We start from the raw sequence: 22,164 nt of genomic DNA, 5'->3' as shown, positions 1-22,164 counted from the left end.
GCAGTAAGGACCTAACAGATCTAGGGTTCAACTCACCAGCTGTTTACATCAAGGGTGACAGCTAAATTGGCTCTGAGTCACCTTGATGCAAACCCAGTGACAAGGGGCTCAGTTTCCCACAGGTGATGAACAAAGACCATGCCAGAAAATGTAAAGCAGGATTTTCCTTGTCCAAAAGCCACAACTTTCCCAGCGAGATCAGTAATGAGGTTTCACTCTTCCCAGTTCAACACGTTCTGGATAAAGCTCTTTCAAGTAAAATAGCTGCATCTCCACTGTGCCCAGCCGTGGTGCAAGAGTGAACCTGAGACTGGGCTTTCCACCCATCCAAATTGCCTGCCTGTATGATCACTTCAAAGCTGGCCTGAGATTCACTGTAAGAAACACCCAGAAGGCAGGCTGGAGTAGATGCATTAAGTTCAGAGGAGCACCTGAGGCTGCCTGTGGAAGGCCACCTTAGGTAGGAGGCAGGCATAACCGACATCTCCCTGGCTTGTGATTTTCATCTTGTTTGCCTAACCTAACAACTGGATGTAACTCACAGTCATGAAGGAGCCAGGCCCAGTCACTTCACTAGGGCTGACTGAAGCAATGGTCACTGAGGCTGACAGGACGGCTGGCTGGGATTTCCACAGTCCAGCCAGGCTGTCAGTAGATTATTAAGAGTTACGAATTGAAAGACCAGGAGGCACTGCTGAACAGAGGAAGCAGATGGGCCCTGCCCTGCATAGCTCAGAATATAAACGTGCAAGAAAAGCCCATGGTGGAAAAAGAAGATGCAACATCAAGAAGATTAAATACCGCAAACAGTCAGGCAGTAGCAAGCAAGGTCACTGTCCTGGCTTAATTTTTTTTTTTTTTTGTAGTGGGTTGGGATTGGTTAGGGAAGGACTAGCTACCCAGAGAGAGAATGAAGTGTAAGGTGAAAAGGAGATTAGGAGGAAAGGCAAGCATATAAAGGACAGTAAGAGGGAGGAACGAGGCTTAAGTGGCCATAACATTAGAGAAGAGCAAAGAGGGGGCTGGAAGAAGACAATCATCTGAGAAAGAGGCTAGTCCAGACCCCACTAAAATCAGTGGGAATTTAAGCACTCATTTCAGTGGGAGCAGGATTAGTCTCAGAGTCATTAATTTGACATTCTGGCCACCTCTCACAGTCCCTTTGTCTTATGCAGCTTTTATTTTATTTTCCCTGTATGTGCGTCAGTCAGTTTTGTTCCACAAAGATCCTTCCAAAGAAAATATTTTTATTGCTTGCTGCTCTAAATGTGGCTTAGGGTGAAGGGCTTTTTTTCCCATCTCACTACATACTTTCAGTTCAATGCATTGAATATTCTAGTAACTAAATAACAATATGCTTAATGCTTCGAAGTGGCTTTCCAGCTGCTAGCCAAAATTGTAGAATAATTAACAGGTGCCAAAGGATTAATAAAAGAAGCAGCATAATTAATAGACACTATACAGAAAAAAAATGGATCCTTGGCAACCCTGACAGTGTTGTTGTTTCCTCCTCCTTCTCTTAATTGTTTCCTGCATTCCTTTAAAAAAAAAAAAAAGAAAGAAAACGGGTGCTCTTAACACACAAATGATGCATATAAGCAACAATGTGTGATCAGGAGACAGAAACTTGTAATAAACTGCTTTCAGGTCTGATAAATGCCTTAGTTTAAAGAACCTGCCCAACTGAGAGCCCAACTGCCTGGCCTGCCCTACCACTCATCTCCACGCCTGGAGGTTATACAGAGGGCTTTTTTGCAGAATGTGGTACAGCTAGGGTCACAAAGATCTCAAACCAATACAGAGCCACTGGACTGGTCCCCACCAAATCAGAGTATCAAATACCAATATTAATAGGCATGCAGAAAGATTCCTATGAAACACTCGCTAAAAACTTAAAGCCTTTAATATAATCATTGCAGAAAACTCAATACATTCCCCCCTTTTGTCCTCCTTAATGAAGGCAGTAGAACAGACAGTAATTACAAGGGACACAGAAATACTGAAATAAAAAACGATCTCATGAGCTGTATGTAACCAGGTCTGGATACTCTGGTTCATCAAAATCAGCTGTAGTCTGGAACATATTGCACACTGGAAAACCAAAGACCAGAACCCAAGCCTACATTTGAAACAAAAAGTACTCAAGCGATCTTACAAATAGGTCCTTAGCTTTCCCCACCACCACGACCCCCCAAAAAGTGAGTGCACTCAAGACAACACCACTGCAGTCCCAATGTAAAAGTTCTCCCCTATGAAGTGATGCATGTATCCTGACATCTAGTGTGTCATTTTACTCTGAACATCAGTGCGAGCTGTTGGGGGTTCAGAAAAAAGCAACAGCAAGAAAAATTAGTTGCTGCCAAGAATAATTGCTTCATGTATACAGAAAAGTATGTGCAGTGTGTCTTGCTATGACAATGGGCTGCAGGCATACAAAGGATGCCAACACTAAAGAAAGAAGAGTAATTACTTCAGAGGAAGAAATGAATTCTTGTTCATGCTTGTATCAATAGAAAATACTCTGAAATCTTTGCCCATGAGGTCCATCTGCCTAAACAAACACACACACACGTTCCCAAGGGATGATGCCCTTCAGAGATAAAAATCAGACTGTACAAATCAACAGAAATGTGCAAGGGGGAATGCTGCTGCACAGGACCAGAGCATGCAACAAGTGCTTTTTCAGCACTGATATTTGTGTGTCTCTTGCTGAAGAAGTTTTATGTTCAAGGAGACGAAGAAAACCATGAAGCCTTTAGCACATATTTACAGTTGCTGTTGTAGAAGGCAAACCACCTTATTTTCATCTTGCATATTACAAAAAAAGGAAAAAGCTATTGTCTCTCTGATTCAGAGCATATTAATAGACACAGGGAAGGGTTCTCATACCCATCTCTTAAATGTTGCATCCTCTATCTAGTTCCAAGAACTTTTGACCACAAGGTATTGGCCATAGCACAAAATGAGTAACTAACGACATTGTACCAGACAAGACAAAAAGATTGGTTTTAATTAAAAAAAAAAGAGAGAGAGAGAAAGAAAGAGAGAACTTTCCGTGGTAATATGGAGTAAGTTGCCTCAGAGATAAGGGGTATGCAAATAGTTTCAGGACTTCCACCTATCTCAACATTCTTCATTATCACAATATCTAGGCAGTCACTGTACTAATTTTCACAACTTTTAAGAGTCTTTGTGCCTGTGTTTTTTTCATTTTACAGCAGGGAAACTAAAACAAGATGTCCAAGGTCACAGAAGGCACCAAGGGCAGAGCCTTGTGTGAGAGCTGAATTTGCTTCTCTTGAATACTCAGTAAACATCTCCATTTTCCAAACACTCCTTCTATCTGACATTAGTGCAGTCTAGTGGAGATCAGATATGCTGCAAAGCTACCACAGCATACACACCGGGGACAAAGAGCGAACGGGAGACCACTGTACTTTCTGACTACATACCTAAAATAGAGGAAAACATATTCTCCAGCTCCCCACTGATACTTTGTTTACAATGCCCCAAATACTCAGTTACTAGGTAAGAAGTGGATGTTATGCAAACAAGTATGTTTAAAAGTATGGGTCAAAAGACCCTTAGAGAGAAGCACAGCGTCAGAGAAAGGTGTATATTACCAGAAAATGATTCTCACTCCCACAGAGCTTTAAAGTTAAGACTGAATACATTGTGCTTCTATACTATAGGAATAGGGCAGGCTGGGAAGCAAGCAGCTAATTAAGACAAGAAAGGCTGTGTGAGAAGGGGAAAGTGCCTTCACATCACCCCCAGGAAAAGGGGTTTCTCTATATTTCTAGCTGTGTTGACCAAAGAGGAGTCCTCCTCTGCATGCTTGTAGCAAAGAAGCATCTGCATTCCACCCTTCTAAACTTTGCACTTCTCCCTTTTCCAGACTCTGGATCAAAACAGCTCAGCATAGCTGAGACCCATTTACTCACCAAACAGTGAGAAATAATTTATTGCACCAAAGGAAATTGCTCTACTAATTGTCCTGATACTATTGGCTGTTAGGGCCTTCAGAGTGCTCTTAAACATTAGAAACAGTGAAATTGCTAATAGAAAGGCATAAAACACCATCTGAATCCACAGAGTGCACTTCATGTTCCATCTGAAACATTTGTCTCTAGTTCTACCTTCGTTTGGGCCAACTGCTGTTTTCAGCTGCACCTGTAGCATAGCTCTTGAACTTGCAAGCTGGCAGAAATGAAGGTGTACAGTTTAGGACTGCACTCTGCCTTTATTTTGGTAAATACCATCAGAACAACACAGAAACAGAGAATGAGTGGAGGCCTGACAAACTATCAGCTCTGTGTATGACTGGAGAAAGTTACCATATCTCCCTGTTGCACTGGAATGAGTGAGGGTTGAGAGAAGTTATTACACTTCACCTAATCAACAAAAACAATAAGGCTGGAACCAAACAAAATCTCAGACCTAGAAAACCCCCAGACTTTGCAAATCTAAACCAAATCTTCACACACAGTACCACAGCCTGAACTAGAAATTGGCTACTTCGCCTGACTTCTAAGGCAGTTTGGATTTAGGACCAAAGCCGTCTCTCGGACACATCTGTGAAAAAAAAAAAAAATAAAATGAGAGGGGTCCATGCAGGAATTGCAAAATCCCATGTTAATACCTCTTAAATCTCATGACCCGAGATCCAAAAGGCGCTTAGTTATTTCTATACCTGGTATTAGGAAGACTACTCCTGAACTATGATCTTCAGTTCTGTTGCCCTCACTTTAAGAAGGATGTCTCAAGTGGGAAACAGTTCACAGAGATGACAAAAACAGAATTTGAAATCTGGAAACTTTACAGGAAGATTGACAGCCTTAAGAACCTCTCTTCCTATCCAGTTTAGCCAAGAAAAGGTTAAGAAGTGACTTTATCTAAAAGCACCTATATCAGGAGTAGTCTTTTGACAATATTTAGCAGGAAAGGAGATAATGAGATCTAATAGTTGGAAACTGAAGCTTGACTAATTCAAACTATAAATAGGGCACTTAAAAAAAAAAGGCAAATAAGGAGGATAATTAAGTATTGAAAGAACATCTAGAGACCTTATATCCTCCCCATCACTGAAGTCTGTACATGCAGAAATCTTTCTGCATAACATGCTGTAGCTCAAACAGTTACTGGACCTAAACACAGGAGTTACTGAGTGAAGTTCTGTAACTCAACTTACTCCAGAGATTGTTTTAGGAATTCATAATGGTCCCTTCTGGCTTAGCTATGAATCTATATACTTTAAACAGTGGTTCTAACAGTGTCTGGGTCAATATTGACTGCTTACTGAGCTACAAAATACTATACTGCCAAGGACTACAACTAGTAGTATGTAAACATGTATGTAAACATCCTCCATGTTGTTTATGACCTGAGACACTAACTTTGTGGAAGACTATTCCACAGATATTTAATGATTAATCACCTGTGTTTTTACGCTACAAGTCAGACTGGTGTGGAAATACTAATGGGAAAGAATCCTCCTTGCAAGTTTAAAAATGTGCCAGTCAAAAGAAAAGAAAAACCAAAACAAAAATCAAGGTGAAAGGTTGGATCACACCTAAAAATATTGGGTAAGAAGTTTTCACTGGGAAGCCGCCTTATAAGCTTCACACTACCTAGCATGCTGGCTAGCTGATGGGAAGGAAGCAGGTAGTAAACACAGTGCCCCACCCCTTCCAGTATTAAGGGTCTCTGCCTTCCTGCCTTGTGCATCTGTCAGACCCAGTGGGGAAGGCAGTAAGTAACTGGAAAGACAGCTGTGAAGAGGACAGACAATGGCTCCCACAGCAGAAGTAAACAGTACCAATGAATGCAATGGGGGGGGGAAGATCTCAGGGATTAAAAACCACAGTGGGGAAAAGAACTGCTGGAGAAGAACTGCTTCTGTGTTGGTTTCTTTGTGTCTAAGTTTTGGGTAAAGCATAGAAATGCCCTGTAAGTGTGGCAGCAAGTCCTCTCCAGGCTGGGGAAACAGGCCAGCAGCCACACGCACAGGCAAGCAGGGCCTGGGAGCTCGGGGATACTCGGGCAGCGACCAGACGGTCAGAAGTGCTGCAGCGCCAGCTCCCATTCCCATCAGAAAGCACAGAAAAGGTACAACCTGGGCTACATTACAACACAGGCAGAAGAGAGTAAGAGGCAGCAGCAGGCAAAAACAGGACTGTGCAGAACACAGTGTGGGCAATGAGTGACCTTGGGACACTGCAACTCCGTGGCCAGCAAGGGAGCAAGCACGGGATTACAGAAGCACTGGGAGTACAGTTTGCATCCAGAAAAGGAGAGTGTCTGGAAGACAGCTGAGGACAGGAATGAGAATGTCTTGTTATAAACATGGAATTTTTTCTTCTTCCCTCTGATATCCCAAACCCGTTTGTCAGATGGCAACACACAAAGTTACATTTGCTCCTGGCCCTCTTGCTCATTGTCACTCAAGTACCCCAGGAATGTAGCACCTGACAAAAGTTTACTTAAAAACTCTCGATTTACATCAGAACTGCTTCCCCTCCAGAAAGGAAAATTCCACTCTTCCCTGTCCCCATCCTATTTCACTAATTCACCTCTCGCTGGCCAACAGCCCTTGGCCTTTCTTATTCCTCAAACATTAAATCATCTCAGCAAGCAAGCGCCTGGCTCTCGCCTTGCCCCCAGCTCCAGTTTTTGTTCCAGTGTCAGTGATATGCCCTTCTTCCTTTGCAGCATCCTTTTGTGCACAGCTAAGCTCATTCTTCCTCCTTTCCCACTGCCTCTGTCAGCACTCACACTCTGTAGTAGAGAGCCTGGGCACCAGGAGTATTTAATATTGAGACCTGCAACAACCTGAAAAATACCCACAGCACAAACATAATCCACTTGCCAGTTTGTGAAACTCTGACCTTGTGTCACAGCACATCGCTGAGCAATTCCTATACCACGGAAGGAAACATAGCACTTCCCATCAAAATAAAATCTCCACGTTTGTGCCTGTCATGAGAAATAAGCCAAATCCTTGACAGGGGGTGTAGGAGGGACAGGGGGATATAATGTACTGTATTTAAGAGTAATTTCCTTCGGTTAAAAAGGAAGGTAGAAAAAGCAAACCAGCTAGAGCTTAAAAAAAAAAAAAGTCTAAAGCCAGGGGGCTTCCCTGCTGTCTTCCACAAAAATAGAAACACCTCTTCACCCCGCCCCACACCCTCCTCAATCCAAGAATGTAAGAAGCCTCCACGCTGACACTCACGCAGGTGTGCCGGCAGTCTGATCGTGTCTTCCTCCATCCTGATTGCTCGAGGCACTGGGACATGTAGTGGTGACGAGGAAGTGTAATTTGGTACCGGGCTCGCTGGAGGTGTGTATGAAATTCTTTCCTGCTGTTAAAAAGAAAGGGGGGGGGGAGGGGGGGAGGAGAAAGAGAGAGGACAACGTGAACTTTGGAACAGAGGTGTGAAACCAAGGCAGGGGAGGGGGAAGTGGGTGGAAGGAAGGAAGTGTGCGCGCATGGTGGGGGCGAGCAGCACTAGCGATGCACCCGCCTGCCCAGGGAGCCACGGAGCTTGCAGCCTGTCCACTTGCAGGCAAATGCTGCACAGGCCATGTGCTACCTGGTGCTGGGGCCAGGGGCCAAAACAGCTTTTAGGGTGACGGGTTTAATTTTCAAAAGGTCCATGAAGTTTCCAAGGGTATTCTCAGAAATCTGCCAAGGGAGGAAAGGGAAGTGACACACAAGTGGGAGACTCTGAGGGTTTTATGTTGATGAAAATCTGACAGCAACTCCGTGATACGTGCACGAGTACCGTTGCAGAAAGGGCCAAAACCACTTAATCTTATGCTAACAAATCAGTTATGATCTAAGCATGTTGATTAAGTATTTAAGACTTTACTCCTTCATAGCATTTTAAAGACATTAAGCAATTAGTTTTGTCTTTGCTGCAGAAAACCATACTCTATCGCTAAAAACTACTCTATTTACCATCGAATAATGTAGTACTTTCTTTTTTTCTTGCCTAAACTAGTTATTAGCACTTTCTTTGAAGTAGTTTAACTTGCAACTAAATAAGCAAGTCAGCATACAGAAAGCAGCTATGCAAGGACAGTCAAGTAGAGTTAAAGGGCAATTTGTGAATGTTGCATTAGTTTCATAATTGTCACTGTTAGGTTTTTATTTCTGAAAACGTCTGCCAAGAAATTTAAGACTGAAATTTCATCTGATCTGATGGGAAAATTCTTCCATATTCTAAGCCTGTACTCCAATCACAGCACAAATTATACCCTTTGTAAATAAACATAGCCACAATTTTACAGGAGAATAAAAAAATCATTATCAGATGCTTCCTGGAAGGCAATGCGTGTTATTCCCCAAAACCGTGCTGCTGACATTTAATGATGGCAGTGCAAACAGCGTGGATTTACATCCACATACATACAGAAACAAAAGAAGCTACCTTCATTTCTAAGCATATGCAGGAGAGTTCATGTGTAGCTCCCCACCCTGATCCTGATCTCTGGCAAATGGAAGAGACAAGCTTGGTGCAGGAGCAAGAGAAGGTAATTACTTCCATTACAAACCACAACATTATCATGGCCGCGCGGCAGGGAACTAGACTGAGGCTGATAGAGGCACCTGCAGAATGTAACATCAGCAGCATCACCACCAGCAAAGGGAAGGAGAGGTTTGTACAACATGAGTAAATAACTAAATGTACCAAAGCAGAAAACTCTTCAGGCAGACTAGGTGACGTGTACAAAAAGAAATGGGACATGGGGCACCTAGAAAGTCTTGCATCCTCTCAGCCACCACTTCGAAGCAAGCCCAGCTCATTCTGGCACAAGGTGCTGCTATCAGCTTGCTGCTCAGGAGCTCACGCAGAACCAGAAGTTTTGCCTCAACGTCTGGAGTCCCAGTTGACATGGGACTCAGTCTTCTGCGCCATGCTGACAGTTATGGCACAGAAGACTGAGGGCACGTGGAGAATAAATGATCCATCTCAACACTAACTATTCTGGGTTTGGACAGAGTGGCCAGACCGACCTGTTTCACTCCACCACCACTATGTTGTTATTTCTGTGAGTACAGCCTCTGTGGCTTTCAGCTCAGTACTTTTTAACCAGAAATTGTTCAATCTTATATCCCAGTCTCCCACAAAGTCCTTTAACACCTTACCATGTCCACTCAGCTTCTTTCTATTCGTCACTGTCCAGGCAACAGAAAACCATTAGCTCATATGAATTTACTTTTTCTTAGTTAACAAACAGGGATGTTCATTGAGATGTGGCAAAAGACGCACCTGTGGAGCTACAAAATATTATTCTGCTTTCAACTTATGCAACTCCTTCCCTGACCCGAAGCAACTGACTCTACGCCCTTCACATTCCCGTGAGGTACAGCTCTCTGTGCCCATTCTGCAGTCTCGCTGCCCGTTTGCACCTTCTCACCACTGGTGCATATACCAGCAATTTGCAACAAGACCAGCCACTTCCTACCATTTCCTGCTGCGATCCGCAGCTCAGATAATCGAACCACACTGCAGCTGCTCATTTTGTTTATTGAATGAGATATTTATAAAAAGAGGAACACTTCTGAAACACAGCCACACAGATGCCTGCCTCTGCAAACAGTCACTAGAGCATAGATGGGAGACCTGAAGTCCTTTTCCTCCCTCCCCGAAGAATGCAGGATACAGTCCAACCTCAGGTCACATTTCATGCTCACAGAAATACTGAATCACCGCTGCAAAGACAAGGGCTAAGTGGCTTCAAAGGGCCTTCTCACTGGCCAACAGCAGGAGGAAAGTGCAGGCAGAAGACAAAATTATATCCAGAACCCCACGCACTTCCCTCAACACCCAGGAGGTGCTGTATCAAACGAAGACATTATGCTTCCAGTACCTGCTGCCTTTCTCTCCGCACTGATCAACCTCCTAAAGGCATACGGTAACCTGATTTATACCAAGACAGCTTCACTGAGATTTACTGTTATAAATAAATACATTTGATTCATTGTTTCCTAGTATTCATATGAACAGGACACTAAAAACCAAAAAGTTGTTATGGAAATGCACAGTTACTTTTTCCAAACACCTTGGATGTCCACAGTAATGTGTGAATTGGTAATATTTGCAGAACGGATTTTACAAGGCACAAAGGGGAGTTAGCTATCTGACTCTTATTAGTGCCTTTGAAATGCCCTCTTTTACTAATCCTGCATTTTTTTTCCAGCACCTGTAACCCAAATATCAAAGCAATTTACAGACATTAGGTAAGTCTTTTTCTTTTTATTAGACACATGGACAACCTGAGTTACAGAAAGAGCAAAGCTCAAATGAGCTAAGTAATTTCAGAGTTAAGCTGTCTTGAAAAAGGACAGCATGTGCCTCTCAAGGGCAATGCATTTAACAAGTGCATCCTGAAAGAGTAGCCCTTGTAATGTCCTGGCCACATTTTCAAAAGGTGTGGAATGGTAATGTCACAAGGAGGTAAAGGCACGGGGCTTGTGGAAAAATGAGCTTTATCCCTGTTTGCAGCATGAGTCAGTAACATGGTGGGAAGCAGAACTGCAAACATCAGTCCAGTTCTGCAACCAATTGTCGCTCTGTGCTTCAGCCACACGCAACTCCTGGCCTACACAGACGTGTGAACGCACAAGGTCACATTTGCTCCTCCAGGCTTTTTGAGGCTTTTTAGAGTCACGCTTCCAGAAGGTACCTGTTGTGCTCACACCACTGAAAACAGATTTGCTTTAATCTTCACAACTCCAGAACTGCCTAGGGCTTCTCTCTATGGGATCCATCAAACAAAAACATGGCTGGTATCTCGTGCTTCTAAGGTTATGCAACCAGATGCTCCACTACTAGGAATTTTTCTGAAACAGCTTCCTAACCAGTCATTTTAATTTTTCCCTTTACATTAAGGCCAAGAATAGATGGTTCAATGGTAGGGTTGTTCAAGCAACAGCTTGGGAGGAAGGATAGGTAGTGCTGATAGCAGAACCAGCATTAACCTTGTGTGTACTTGAACAGACAGCCTTGCTGCAGCTTAGTCTACTGGTAAAAGAGACTAAATCAATACATATTTGGTGTGGTCTTTTGAGATTATTGGTGATGAGTGCTAGGAAAGGGCTTGGCATTACCACATTCCAGATTCGCTGCCTGCCAGGGGACTCTATAAACATTTAAACCCATAAGTGACCAAACACTCAGCCCCAAACAACTGCCATCTATAAGCAACTTCAAAATAGCAGCTCCCTAGTATTTTGCCAGTAGCTACAATGAAGTGGATAAAACAGTTGGCATATTGCTTGCTGTCATCGTTTTTGAAAGGCTTCTTCAGCTCACAGTGAGTCAGGAAAGTTTCACCATGAAATTTCACCTTGACTACAATAATTGAAGAGATGCATTAAGTCAACCTTTAAAGAGACCCTCCTTGGGGTTTACTCTAGTAGTGGTTGGTGCTCCAACAGTGCCACCTAGACAACCAGCCAGGTCTGCTTAGACTGAGGCATGCTTTCACCTGCCTGATCTAGCAGAGACAGATTGAAATACACGGTTAAGAATCAAGACAAGCTATGGTTTTGTTCTCTTTGTACTAGAAAAGTACAAAACACTAAATATCCAGGTGCTGAGAAAACCTTAGATGAAACCATCCTGTCTAAAAAAGGAAGGTAATTCAAAAGTTATATGATCATGACTATCTAGTAGGAGTGTACGTAACAGCTGACTAGACTCCCAAAGCCATCAAAGCACACATTGATTTCAGTTTGAAGAATTGGGGTAGATCCTTTACAGACAAATTGTACCTGAGCAATTAGAAAATTCTGTCAGGAACACAAATAATTCATATTGCTAAAGTAATAATAATACTTAAAAAATGCCAAAATTGCAAAATTAAATTTGTAGTCACCTTTTAAAAAAAGTCTACCAGTTGAGGATGAGTGAGGCTGCAAGTAAAAATAGCTTCACTCTTTTGCTAAAATTACACCCTTCTAAACTCCAGGCAGCAGCGTTCATCCTGAATGTTCTCCAGCTTGCAGCCTGATAGTCTTTTTGTCCCTTTACTAACTCCACTCAGATGGCAGGCACAAAAACACACACATGTTTTTGCAGAAATGAAAATAAAATATGTAAGAAAGCACGCTATGCAAGCCCTCATGTCCCAATGACATGACTACTTCAGTAATTTGATAGGATGTTATACTAAAATGACTTTTTTTAATTGAAAAAGCAAAGAAACATCACCTATGCAGCAGTTTTCAGGAAACCAGAATGGCCAACATGGTCTGCACATACCCTGTGGCCAACACAAAAGGCAGCTGCCTCTTATCACTGAGTAAAAACCTACTCCTATATTGCATGTAATGATACTACACAGGGCGAAGTTAACTAAGAGTGAAAGCTGAGGTGCGCTTGCCCCCAAGGCTGCTGGTGTACATATGCCACTCCGTGCCTGTCTTGTTGCATCGGCGGTTCATCTTCGCTTCTCCAAATGGCCCAGACTACACCTGCTCCCCAGAGAAGCTGGTGTTACTGCAAGGTGAAGATAGAGCAATTTGTGCTGTGGTAACTATCGGGAAGCCAACAGTTAGAAGTAAAAAGGGAGAAAGTTACCTGTCCTGTCCTCACAGGCCATCCTTGCTTACCTGGAGGACAGTGGTAGTGGGATGCTGCTTTAAGGGAAGCTTCCAGCTCCCTGGGTATCATCCCATCACCCTGCTCCAGCTCCTCACCTGTGGGGATACACGCTCAGAAAGGACAGCGCTAGCAGGTGTGCAGATGTTCTGGTGCACTCTTAGATTTTTGGGGAAGCCCTAGGCTTAAAAGCCCCTGAGTAACATGCCCTTGCCTTGTGCAAAACCAGGTTTGAAACGTATGGTTGTAGCTCTCAGCACTGTGAAAGCTGGTGTTCTGGACACAACACTGTATACCTCAAACCACCGAGGATGTTCAGCTCTGCAAGGACAGGGGACCAGGACTGCTGTCTCTTTCAGCAAGCACACTGAGGCAGAGAAAGTGGAAAGACAAGCCAAGTGACCAGGAGCTGGGGGAGCCTGGGGGGGTCTGGTTTTGCTACTGTGGATCCTCCTAGGAGTAGGTGCCTTGGGTATGGCAGAGGGGAAAAAATGGCTTTAGAGAAAAGGGGGGGAAATGAGGTGCTTGCAGGAAAGATTCAGAAGGCCCTGCACATCTGGGCACTCAGCAGGGCAATGCCAGCAAACCAGCCACAGAGTAGCACAGGGGATAACAGCAGGAGATTCAAGTAAGTTAATCATTAAGGGAGCAAGTGAGAAAGGGAAGAAGTGAGTAAGTGAGAAGAGGAAAAGGAAGGAAGACATATGCAGTGTTCACCAGTGTTTTGTATGCAATGCTATAGCTGGATACAAAAGTCCAAGAGACCACTATGAGATGAGTTACAGGGTCTAACATAGGGAGGAGGGGGGAAATCAGAGCCCCTAAGAGACTGTATGGCACTGCGTACACAATTAAAACATTTTGGGATTTTGGTCAATGTTACAGCTTGCATGCTCCAACTTCCACCAGGGACAAAGGATCAGGCTCCAGAAAAAGCAAAGTAGAGCTCTGCAGTATCAGAGTATGAATTGAACTCTCCACTTCCCTCCCTTCCCCCAGTTGCTGTCATCATCTTAATTTCCATGGCAGAGTTCTCCTCATTTTTGATCCCATTAATATAGCAATTCACGTCAAATCTATAGCAGCATAATCAGCACACTATCAGTAATTAGAGAAATTAAAACAAACACAGCTCTCTGGAATGGACCTTATGCAAAGCAGCACTGGGAAAAGATTAATATCTCATTTCCTGCGCACAGAGAGCAGAGATTGTCTCAGTGACCTTAGTGATTTTGTGAAGTTCAGTTCCTCGCTGCCTCCTCCCTTCAGCCTGCCTGACAAACCTCCCGGCACAGGGGCAGGAGATGGCTGGCCTCTCACATCTCAATCCTTACTCAAGCAAATTAAAAAAAAAAAAAAAAAAAAAAAAAAATCAGAGATGCAACAGTTCATCACGGAAGGGAAGGGGAAAGGAGACAGTGGGGAAGTTCATGCTTCTCCCAAAATGATTACAACCACTGTTCTAATTAAATTAAAATCGTACAGTCAGCAATATTGACACACTCAAGTGTGAAAAGGCAGCTTGCGGAGGTCAATGTTGTTGTTGAAAATGCCAAGATACAGTTGCATTATTGTCTAAGCACTGCAAAAAGCTCAAATTAGCAAATATAAATGAAGCAAAAAACTAGCTGAACCACATGCTCGAAAAGTATTTCTTCACTGAGGTCACTGATAATATGGGGGAATAGAGTAGAAACAGGCTGTGGGAAGATAATATCAGGTAAAACTACAAGATAATACTAAGGCAAAGAGCTTCACAAGATTCAAGAAAGGATTAGTCATTTATATTAATAATAAAGAATGTTATCCATAGATATCCCAGCTAGGCAGCACAAAATATATATGGGAGGCAGACTCTGGTTCAGAATTTGGAAATGGAATTGTCACACTGCAAAATAGGAGTAAAGCCTTATCAATTTGAAGTGGGAGACCGTTCCACCCATCCTTCTGCAGCAAGGCTCTAAGAAGAGACAGTAAAGCTGGGACTTGGCCCAGCTGACCTACTACTTCAAGGCAGAAGTCAACCACAGATTCAACTGCCTGATGTTAATAAACTATCTGCCCCGGCTCCTTTCCACATGCAACTCCACAATTTGCATTACGGAGTTGTCACTGCAACATTCCCCCAAAGAACTTGCTACTGACCTCTGTTTAAGCAGGGCACATAGAAAGGTGGGCCACTGCTCTGATCCACAGGGCATCCCCTTTTGTGCCTACCTCATGATTTTGTTAGCACAAAGCACCACAGAAGGCTAAGACAGAGAGTTTATTGCACAGCTAGAAAAAAAACACGAGGCTTTGACATACTGTGGCCAGTGAGTAAGCAGCAGGGAAGCAGGGAGGGCAACAGAGAAAGACTTTCCAGGCTCAGATAACTGCGGGTCAAATTTTTCACTGCATCTTTTTTGCGTTCTCTTTTCTAAAAGAGAGAGTGCTGGGGAGCCTCATCTCTGTAACATACGGTGGTTGTACAACCCTGCCTGCACGCGTGGGAATTCACACCCTGAACGCCTGTGACTGGAGTCATACGCTCATTTCAGTGCAAAATTTCTGGAGGCCATGAAACCGAGATGGGAAAACTAAGGGGAAACATGGTGTACAGGGAGCTGCCCTCTCACATGTTATGGGAAAGGAGAATCCTGGAGCTCCTCTGCGGCGTCTCAGGGCTGGCATGGCAGCACAAGTGTTTTCACTCAGTTGCATTATGGAGCTCACTGTACTGGCAAGCTGCAATGCTACCATGTATTCAAACACATTTCCAGGACAAGCACCATTTCTGGTCTTTCTACAATGGGTGAGTGTTGCTTTCTGAGCATTTTAACTGAAGCTACAATTACTGTGAACAGGATCCTTTACAACAGGGATATCAAATATCTCCATAGCATGAATCACAGGTCAGAACTGTCACATGGACGAGGTCAACTCATTCACCGCCATGGATTATCTACATGCCCATCGGTTAAATAGTGGAAAAATCATGAGAGAGTAATTCACATAAGTCATAGCTTCTTTTAATCCTCAGTCACTGATGGAAACAAAATTCCTGAGGAGCTACACCACTCTGAAATACACATTTTAAAAATACAATCTAAAAATATAAGAAATTACCCTTCTCGGTCCCATTGCACAGCTGGACTCTGCTCCCATCTATACCTGCAAAATTCTCCAGTGATTTTTTTAAAACAATGACCCTGGTCCTCATTTACATTAGTGGAAGTAAAGTCCACAAAAGGACCTCAATCTTTATCTTCTCCAGTTCAGTCACTTAAGTTTATTCTCTCTCCTTAGCTACATGAAATCAGTTTGAACCTGAGGGTGAACAGTGTGTATATATGCCTGTTTGGAAACAAATTGCATCATGATATGCCATAATTATCTTATATCTGTTACCATTTGAAAATACGGGCACACCCAAAAATCAGCTACTATAACAAACTGGAAAAATTTTTTATGTTTTTTATGTTTGATCACGTAGGTGCCTACCCTGGTAAGCATGAGAATGCCTCTCCTCTACGAAGAAAAGTTATCCACTGCTGGAGGCACTGAGAAGACAACCCTGATCACAGACTTGGGTTCTCACACTGGAAGACCATTTCAGACTAGAGAACTGGTGTACCTACTTATTATCCTGTGAAACAACAGTTTAACCCTGCAAGGTTGACATCTTTACAACTTTCCTCACCAGCAAAACAAAACACTATTGGCATACACACTATCACTGCATTTTCATGACAGCATTTCATCACACTTCAGACTTCTGGCAGACTTTCCCTGAAAAAGGACATATACACAGAGAAACCTGGGGGTGCCATGACGAGGTCTAACCCTACACCTTACAGTTGCTGCTCCTAAAGGTACAAGTGGTGCACAAGTAACTCAGTAAAGTAACCCACAGCACAGCAGGGAGTATGCCGTACCCTCTTGTTCAACAACACCACTAAGTAGGTAAAGGCAACTTTCCAGAGGGAATCTAGGCCAGCCCAGGAAGAGGATAGCTATAATAAGGGCTGTTGGTAAAAAAAATGGGTAGATCTACTTGGGTGTTCAGGAAAACTAAACAGAATCCACAAAGAGAGAAAGACAGCCAAATAAAATACCCAAAGACTGTCTTAATAAGCTAGTCCAGAAACAAACGGCAATGGATGTTTGCTGCTATAAAATATCAGAAGGATTCAGGTTATTTGACCCCCAGCATACTAAATGCAGAGGGAGTTCCTAAAAAGGACCATACTTGCACTGACCTTGTCTACTGCACAGAAACTGGATATGGAAGAAACATCAAATTACGATCTTCCCCTCCCACTATCTTTCACCTACTCCAGCCACTTTAACATCAACATAGTGAGATCAGCGTGACTAAAAAGGAAACTCTAGCCGACAAAGAAGAGTATATAAAAAACAGCTGGTAGGATTTCACTTAGAATATTGCATCCTGCACATTTGCAGGCTCTGCATCTGCATCATGTATATATATATACACACACAGATCTATATATGCAAGATAGACAAGTTTCACAAGAGTCAGAAGGTCTAGCTTACAAGGAAGGAATAAAGGAACTACAGAGATGAAGAGAGATGTGACAGATACAGCTCAACAGCCAAAAGGAAATAAAAACAGAGGAAAGGGAAGATAATCTGGAAGACATATTGCAGAAGGATGAGCTAATGGGAAGCTGTGATTAAAACATTAAGCTGCAATGGGACACCACTGAAGGCTGCTGAGTTACAGCAAAAGAAATAAAATCTGCAGGCAGGTCAACCTGTACAAGAATCATGTAATTTTTAAAAATTTATTTAATAAGCTATTTAGCAGCTTTTGGAAGGTCCCTCCAGTCGGCAGCATATGGGTATGAGAACGCAAACTAGAAGAAACTGAACCTTTTGCTGATCAATGTATCAGACACAGGACATTACTCAGAAAAGTAAACAAACCACCTGGGGGATACCTTGAGGCACAGCAAAATCTTTTATTTACTCTAAAACATGGTCCTTCCAGCACAGAACCATTGCGACTGGCAGAACTTTAAGGAGACTTTCTACATATGTTTGTACAGAAGCAGCTGGGTATGGTACAGCATATCTGATTCAACAGAAGAAAAAATGAGTTTTCACATGCATTTGAAAAGAAGCTGAAGCTCCCAAGCAAGCCACCCTTTTAAGAAGGGGTAGGTGACAGTAGGAGAGTAGAGCCTGCTTGCAACAATATGGTCTGTATTCCAGGGACAATGACAGGGTCGAGTGATGGCTCTTTATTAAATGCTTTCTCCTCCATTAATGCTGCACACTCTAATGATTTGGCCATTACCATTAACAAATCTGCAATGTCCCTGCCTGGAGCTAATAAGTAATGAACTAAGCAGGTGAATATTCTGTTGTGTAAGGAGTGCTATTAGCAATCCTTTCCCAACTGCTCTGAAAACAAGAGATGCCTTCCAGGTACAACCTGTCCATGTGACAGGGTACATCCCACACAGCCTTTATTCCTTCACTCTGGAAATTCCAGCGGCACTCCCAGCACTCAGAAGAGGAACAAGAAGTGGATCACCCCCTGCATAGTGCTGCCGTACCAGACTGGGCAGCAGATGCTGCACCGCAAAGCGCAGGAAAAAACAAGCTCTGCAGAAGTTTGAAGAGAAATGGTAAGAAGGACAGGATTCTGTTCCCAGACCTGCTACTGACTCTCTAGAACAAGTTGTGGCTTTACCGCAGCCCTTATTGACTTGGTTGTGTGAACAGGGCAATGGGATAACGCTGAGCCCACAGGTCTGTCAAGCCCTGGGATGGCTAAGCACAAAAATCTCAGTTTAGCTGCTCTTCTTCTGCCATAGCTTTTCCTGTTCATTAAGTTACCCAATTGTTTTAATTGTTCCTTTCAACCTTTGCATTGCTTTTTGTTCTTCCTCAAATTATTATTTTGTTTTAGTTTATAATCCCAAAGCATTGGTTATGATGTTGCTCCTGGCAGAAGAGAAGTGCTGAAGTTTCACTCTGGTTATCTGTGGCTTGTTTTCACAGCTAAGCATTGCTGGTTCACACCTGAATGGACACTGTAGTGAGAGCCACTCCACCCTTACCATAAGACTGTTTATGAGCTGCAAATAAGTGACAAGCTTGGGAACTGAGCCAGCTGAAATGGAGTAAATTGCAGCCATCTTTAAGAAAAAGAGTAAAGTGCTAGTCCTGGGCCCATTTTGACTCAATTTGAAGGCTTGTCCACGGTCCTTATCATTACACCATTTAAATATGTCCTATAATACTTTTACCACTTTCCTGCAATGCAGAGAAGCATTATTACACTCACCTTCACAAGTGGAGGGACCAAAACATATGTAGATTAGGTCAGTAGCCCATAAGGAGCACAGGGGCTGAGCAAAAACCTTCTTTGACACCTTAGAAAATAATATTGTCTCCTAAGAATTCTATCGGGATCTGAACCCAACTGGTAGGACTTTACATTTATACAGTGATAGCACTCAGAGGCAAACTGAACCATGGGGCCATTGTCCAAGGCACCGCTGAAACACCAAGCAGAGGACAGCCCTGAAGAACTCAAAGCGAAAATAGTCAAAGATAGAGAAGCACGAGAGAGAGGATCTTTTTGAATCCTATTTTACAATTAGGAACAGAGGTGCAGGAAGAAACAGCAAGTTCCCTAAATCCCATTTTGACCCTATACCCACGTGGCTGTGTTTCGGTGGTTATGTTGCTGCTCTGGAAACAGAAGGATGAACTACAAGAGAAGTCAAATGCCATGGACATCGCACAAAAGCTCTGAGAAGGCATCATTTCACTTTGCATTTTAGCATTGATTTTAAATACCCTCCCCATGAGCACTTCTGATTTCTAATGCTCCTCCTTGTCAAAGCATTGACTGAAATCTTTCAACTCACAAGTATGTAGCAGAGATGGCCTGCACAAGAAGAGAGTTGTGAACCCGTTCCAGAAACACGTCCCTCCTCTGCCACAGGAATCAGGACAGAGGCACTCCAACCCTTCCCACGGTTATGCAACAGCACAGATCCAGTTAGGAAGGCAGGTCTCCTTATCCGCCCCAACTCACAGCCAAATGGCCTTAAAAACCAGTGCAGCTTTCTGCTGGCACATGCAAAGCCAAACAGGGGGGCATCAATCACCCCCATCTAATCAAGCAGGGTGCGTTTAACACTCGAGCTGAGCTGTGAGACTGTCAGAGGAGATGGGGGAAGAAAAAACAAACAAAACAAAAAAAAAAAAGCCAACCCAAAAAAACCCAAACCTGCTTACAAGAAGCATGACAAAACACTTCTTCTGTTCCTACAGCCAAGAAGGTGACTGGGACAATTGCCCAAGAATAGGAACATTGCCAGCATCTGAGGACACACATGTCCCTTCTAGCAGGCATCCCCAGCCGCGTCCACTGCATGGCCTTCCCCACAGTCCTGCTCACACATAGGAACGACTGAGGTTTTCGTTAGGGGAAAATTAACTAGATTTTTTTTTTTTTTTTTTTAAAAGCTGGCAACAAAGACATTAGACTTTTCCTGGCATTTCTCCTGTTTATACAGGACCTGCCAAACCGGTTGTGTGATTTTTATGCTGCTTTCTTTTCCACAAGTCCTTCGAAAGGCAGAATAACAGAAAGCAAATAAGAAAAAAGTTTGGTTATACAGGTCCAAAGATCAACCCTTGGTAATGCAGCTGAAAAATAAAAAATTAACCAGAATCTTCCTAAATTTATTTTGAAGATCCAATGACCATGTTTGTTTATGTTTATTATTAAGACTGTGTTGAAGTAGAGCAGTCGTTTTGAATAGTGAGAGGCAGTCCCATTTCAAACTGTTTAACGACTAAATAGATAAGTTATGCGGCAGACAAAATGAGAAACTGAGGCACAGAGCACTCAAATGAACTGCACAAGGTCAGACAGAGCCAGGGACAGAAAGCAGGTCTTCTGAGCATCCACCTGGCTCCCTGCATATTAGGTGATGCCTCTTCCCCTGTGTACAGGTGCCTAATTCTGAACCAAGGCTGGGCTACTGTATGTGGATATGGATGCCTCACCTCTAACACCAAACAGTTCCTAACTCTAGAAAATTATGCTACGTTATACTCCTACAACGCACTAGACAAAAAATAATTCATCAGTTGCAACTGCCTGGCTAGAGTCCGCCACCAGACATCTGAAGACCAGAAGCGGTAACAAATTTTATAGTAAATGTTTCCCTCAATACACACAATCTTGCTAAAGATCAAAACATCGCACCAAAAATAGCCCTTTCAATTACTACATAGGGGTTTTTTTAACGTTGAGGTTTGTTGGGGTTTTTTTTCAGAATAACTTATCTCGAGCGCAGCAGCACACTGTGCTGCTACAATTTCCAAGTGGAACATTTGGTCTTCAATTCAGAAGAAATTTCTGTTTCAATATTAATTTTGCTATCCACATTCAAAATCCTGAAGCAAAATGAAAAACAACATGCAAGTTCAGCTTTCCGTTTGGAGTGCTCTTGTCTTGCTCTAATGTCAGAATTTCCCCACAGAACCAAAATGCTATGGGCATGAGAAAGAAAAAAGGGGGGGGGAAGGAGAAAGGCGGGGGGGGGTGGGGGGGGTGGAATTGAGTGTACCAAACCAGCCATCCTACCCACACAGCCCCAGGTGCCCACTGTTTACTCAGGTGTCCCTATCTTCTCCAATGGCACAGAAAGCATGGCCTTCCCCTCCGACACTTGCTCTGCACTCTCACCTGTGAGGCCACCTAGCACACACAGAACCTGCCACTCAGATGGCCCCAGTTTAACTGACACAGTAAATATTCATTTTCACTGGGCTGTATAATAAAGGATGAGATAAAACCTTGAGCAAATAAATGGGCAAAGTTCGAACTTACAGCTACTCCTCATGGGCCACTTTGAGCTGACACACCTGCTTCTTTGGCAACTGGTTTTGCTCCCAAAGGTTTGAGCTTTACAGGGCTGCCTAAGCAGGGCTGGGTGATGTGCTTATACAGGATCTGCCTGTCAGTCAGAAGGATCCCAAAGCGATTTACAAACAATTTATGAGGGATTTACAAGCTCACTGCACAACAAGTGAATGGGCACCACTGCTTACACACCTGCAAGCAAAAAAATTGTTCACCAGGTTCCAGTTACAGCAGAAAGGCAGCTGTTTGGGAGCCCTTAAAATCAACTTAAGTGAGAACAGCCAGCCCTCCTGACCCTGCGAGCCCCACAGAAACACCATCCCCTATGGTTGTAAGCTGCCTGAGCTGGTCCAGCTTCCTCCATGGCCACCATGGAGGGGTTCAATAGTAATATCTACATAGATAACCACATAGCAATGTGAGAAAGGATCCCTCGTAACAGCCTGGATGCTTAAAACTTGTGTGGATCAGACTTCACAGGCATAATGCAGCCATCCTACACCGACTCCTCCTCTACAGCATGCATCCTCGAGCTGCTTTTAGGCTCAGACATACAGACATCCCACTGATGGTAAGCGTGGTTCTTCACACCAGGAGAATCTGATCTGAATTAGACAGAACGGTGCACGGTGTATGCATGACAGGATGATA

General features: G+C 43.3%; 1 protein-coding gene across 4 annotated transcripts in view; it reads right to left on the bottom strand.

Moving 5' to 3' along the window:
• ETV6 (ETS variant transcription factor 6) overlaps positions 1 to 22,164 on the bottom strand; it is a 144,579-nt gene that overhangs the window by 89,609 nt on the left and 32,806 nt on the right. Inside the window, exon 2 of one of the 4 annotated variants that reach the window (XM_075507824.1) lies at positions 7,232 to 7,361. The exons of 1 other annotated variant lie outside the window; for it this stretch is intronic. In XM_075507824.1, the coding sequence (XP_075363939.1) occupies positions 7,232 to 7,361 (130 nt within the window). Of the gene's footprint in view, positions 1 to 4,523; positions 4,543 to 7,231; positions 7,362 to 22,164 lie in introns of those variants that run through there. 2 more of the 4 variants (XM_075507834.1, XM_075507851.1) reach the window with 2 other exon arrangements.

Source organism: Mycteria americana, chromosome 1, assembly GCF_035582795.1.
Source record: "Mycteria americana isolate JAX WOST 10 ecotype Jacksonville Zoo and Gardens chromosome 1, USCA_MyAme_1.0, whole genome shotgun sequence".
NCBI classification, from domain to species: Eukaryota; Metazoa; Chordata; class Aves; order Ciconiiformes; family Ciconiidae; genus Mycteria; species Mycteria americana.
The sequence above is the reverse complement of the archived record's forward strand: the minus strand, read 5'-3'. Positions and strand labels throughout refer to the sequence as shown.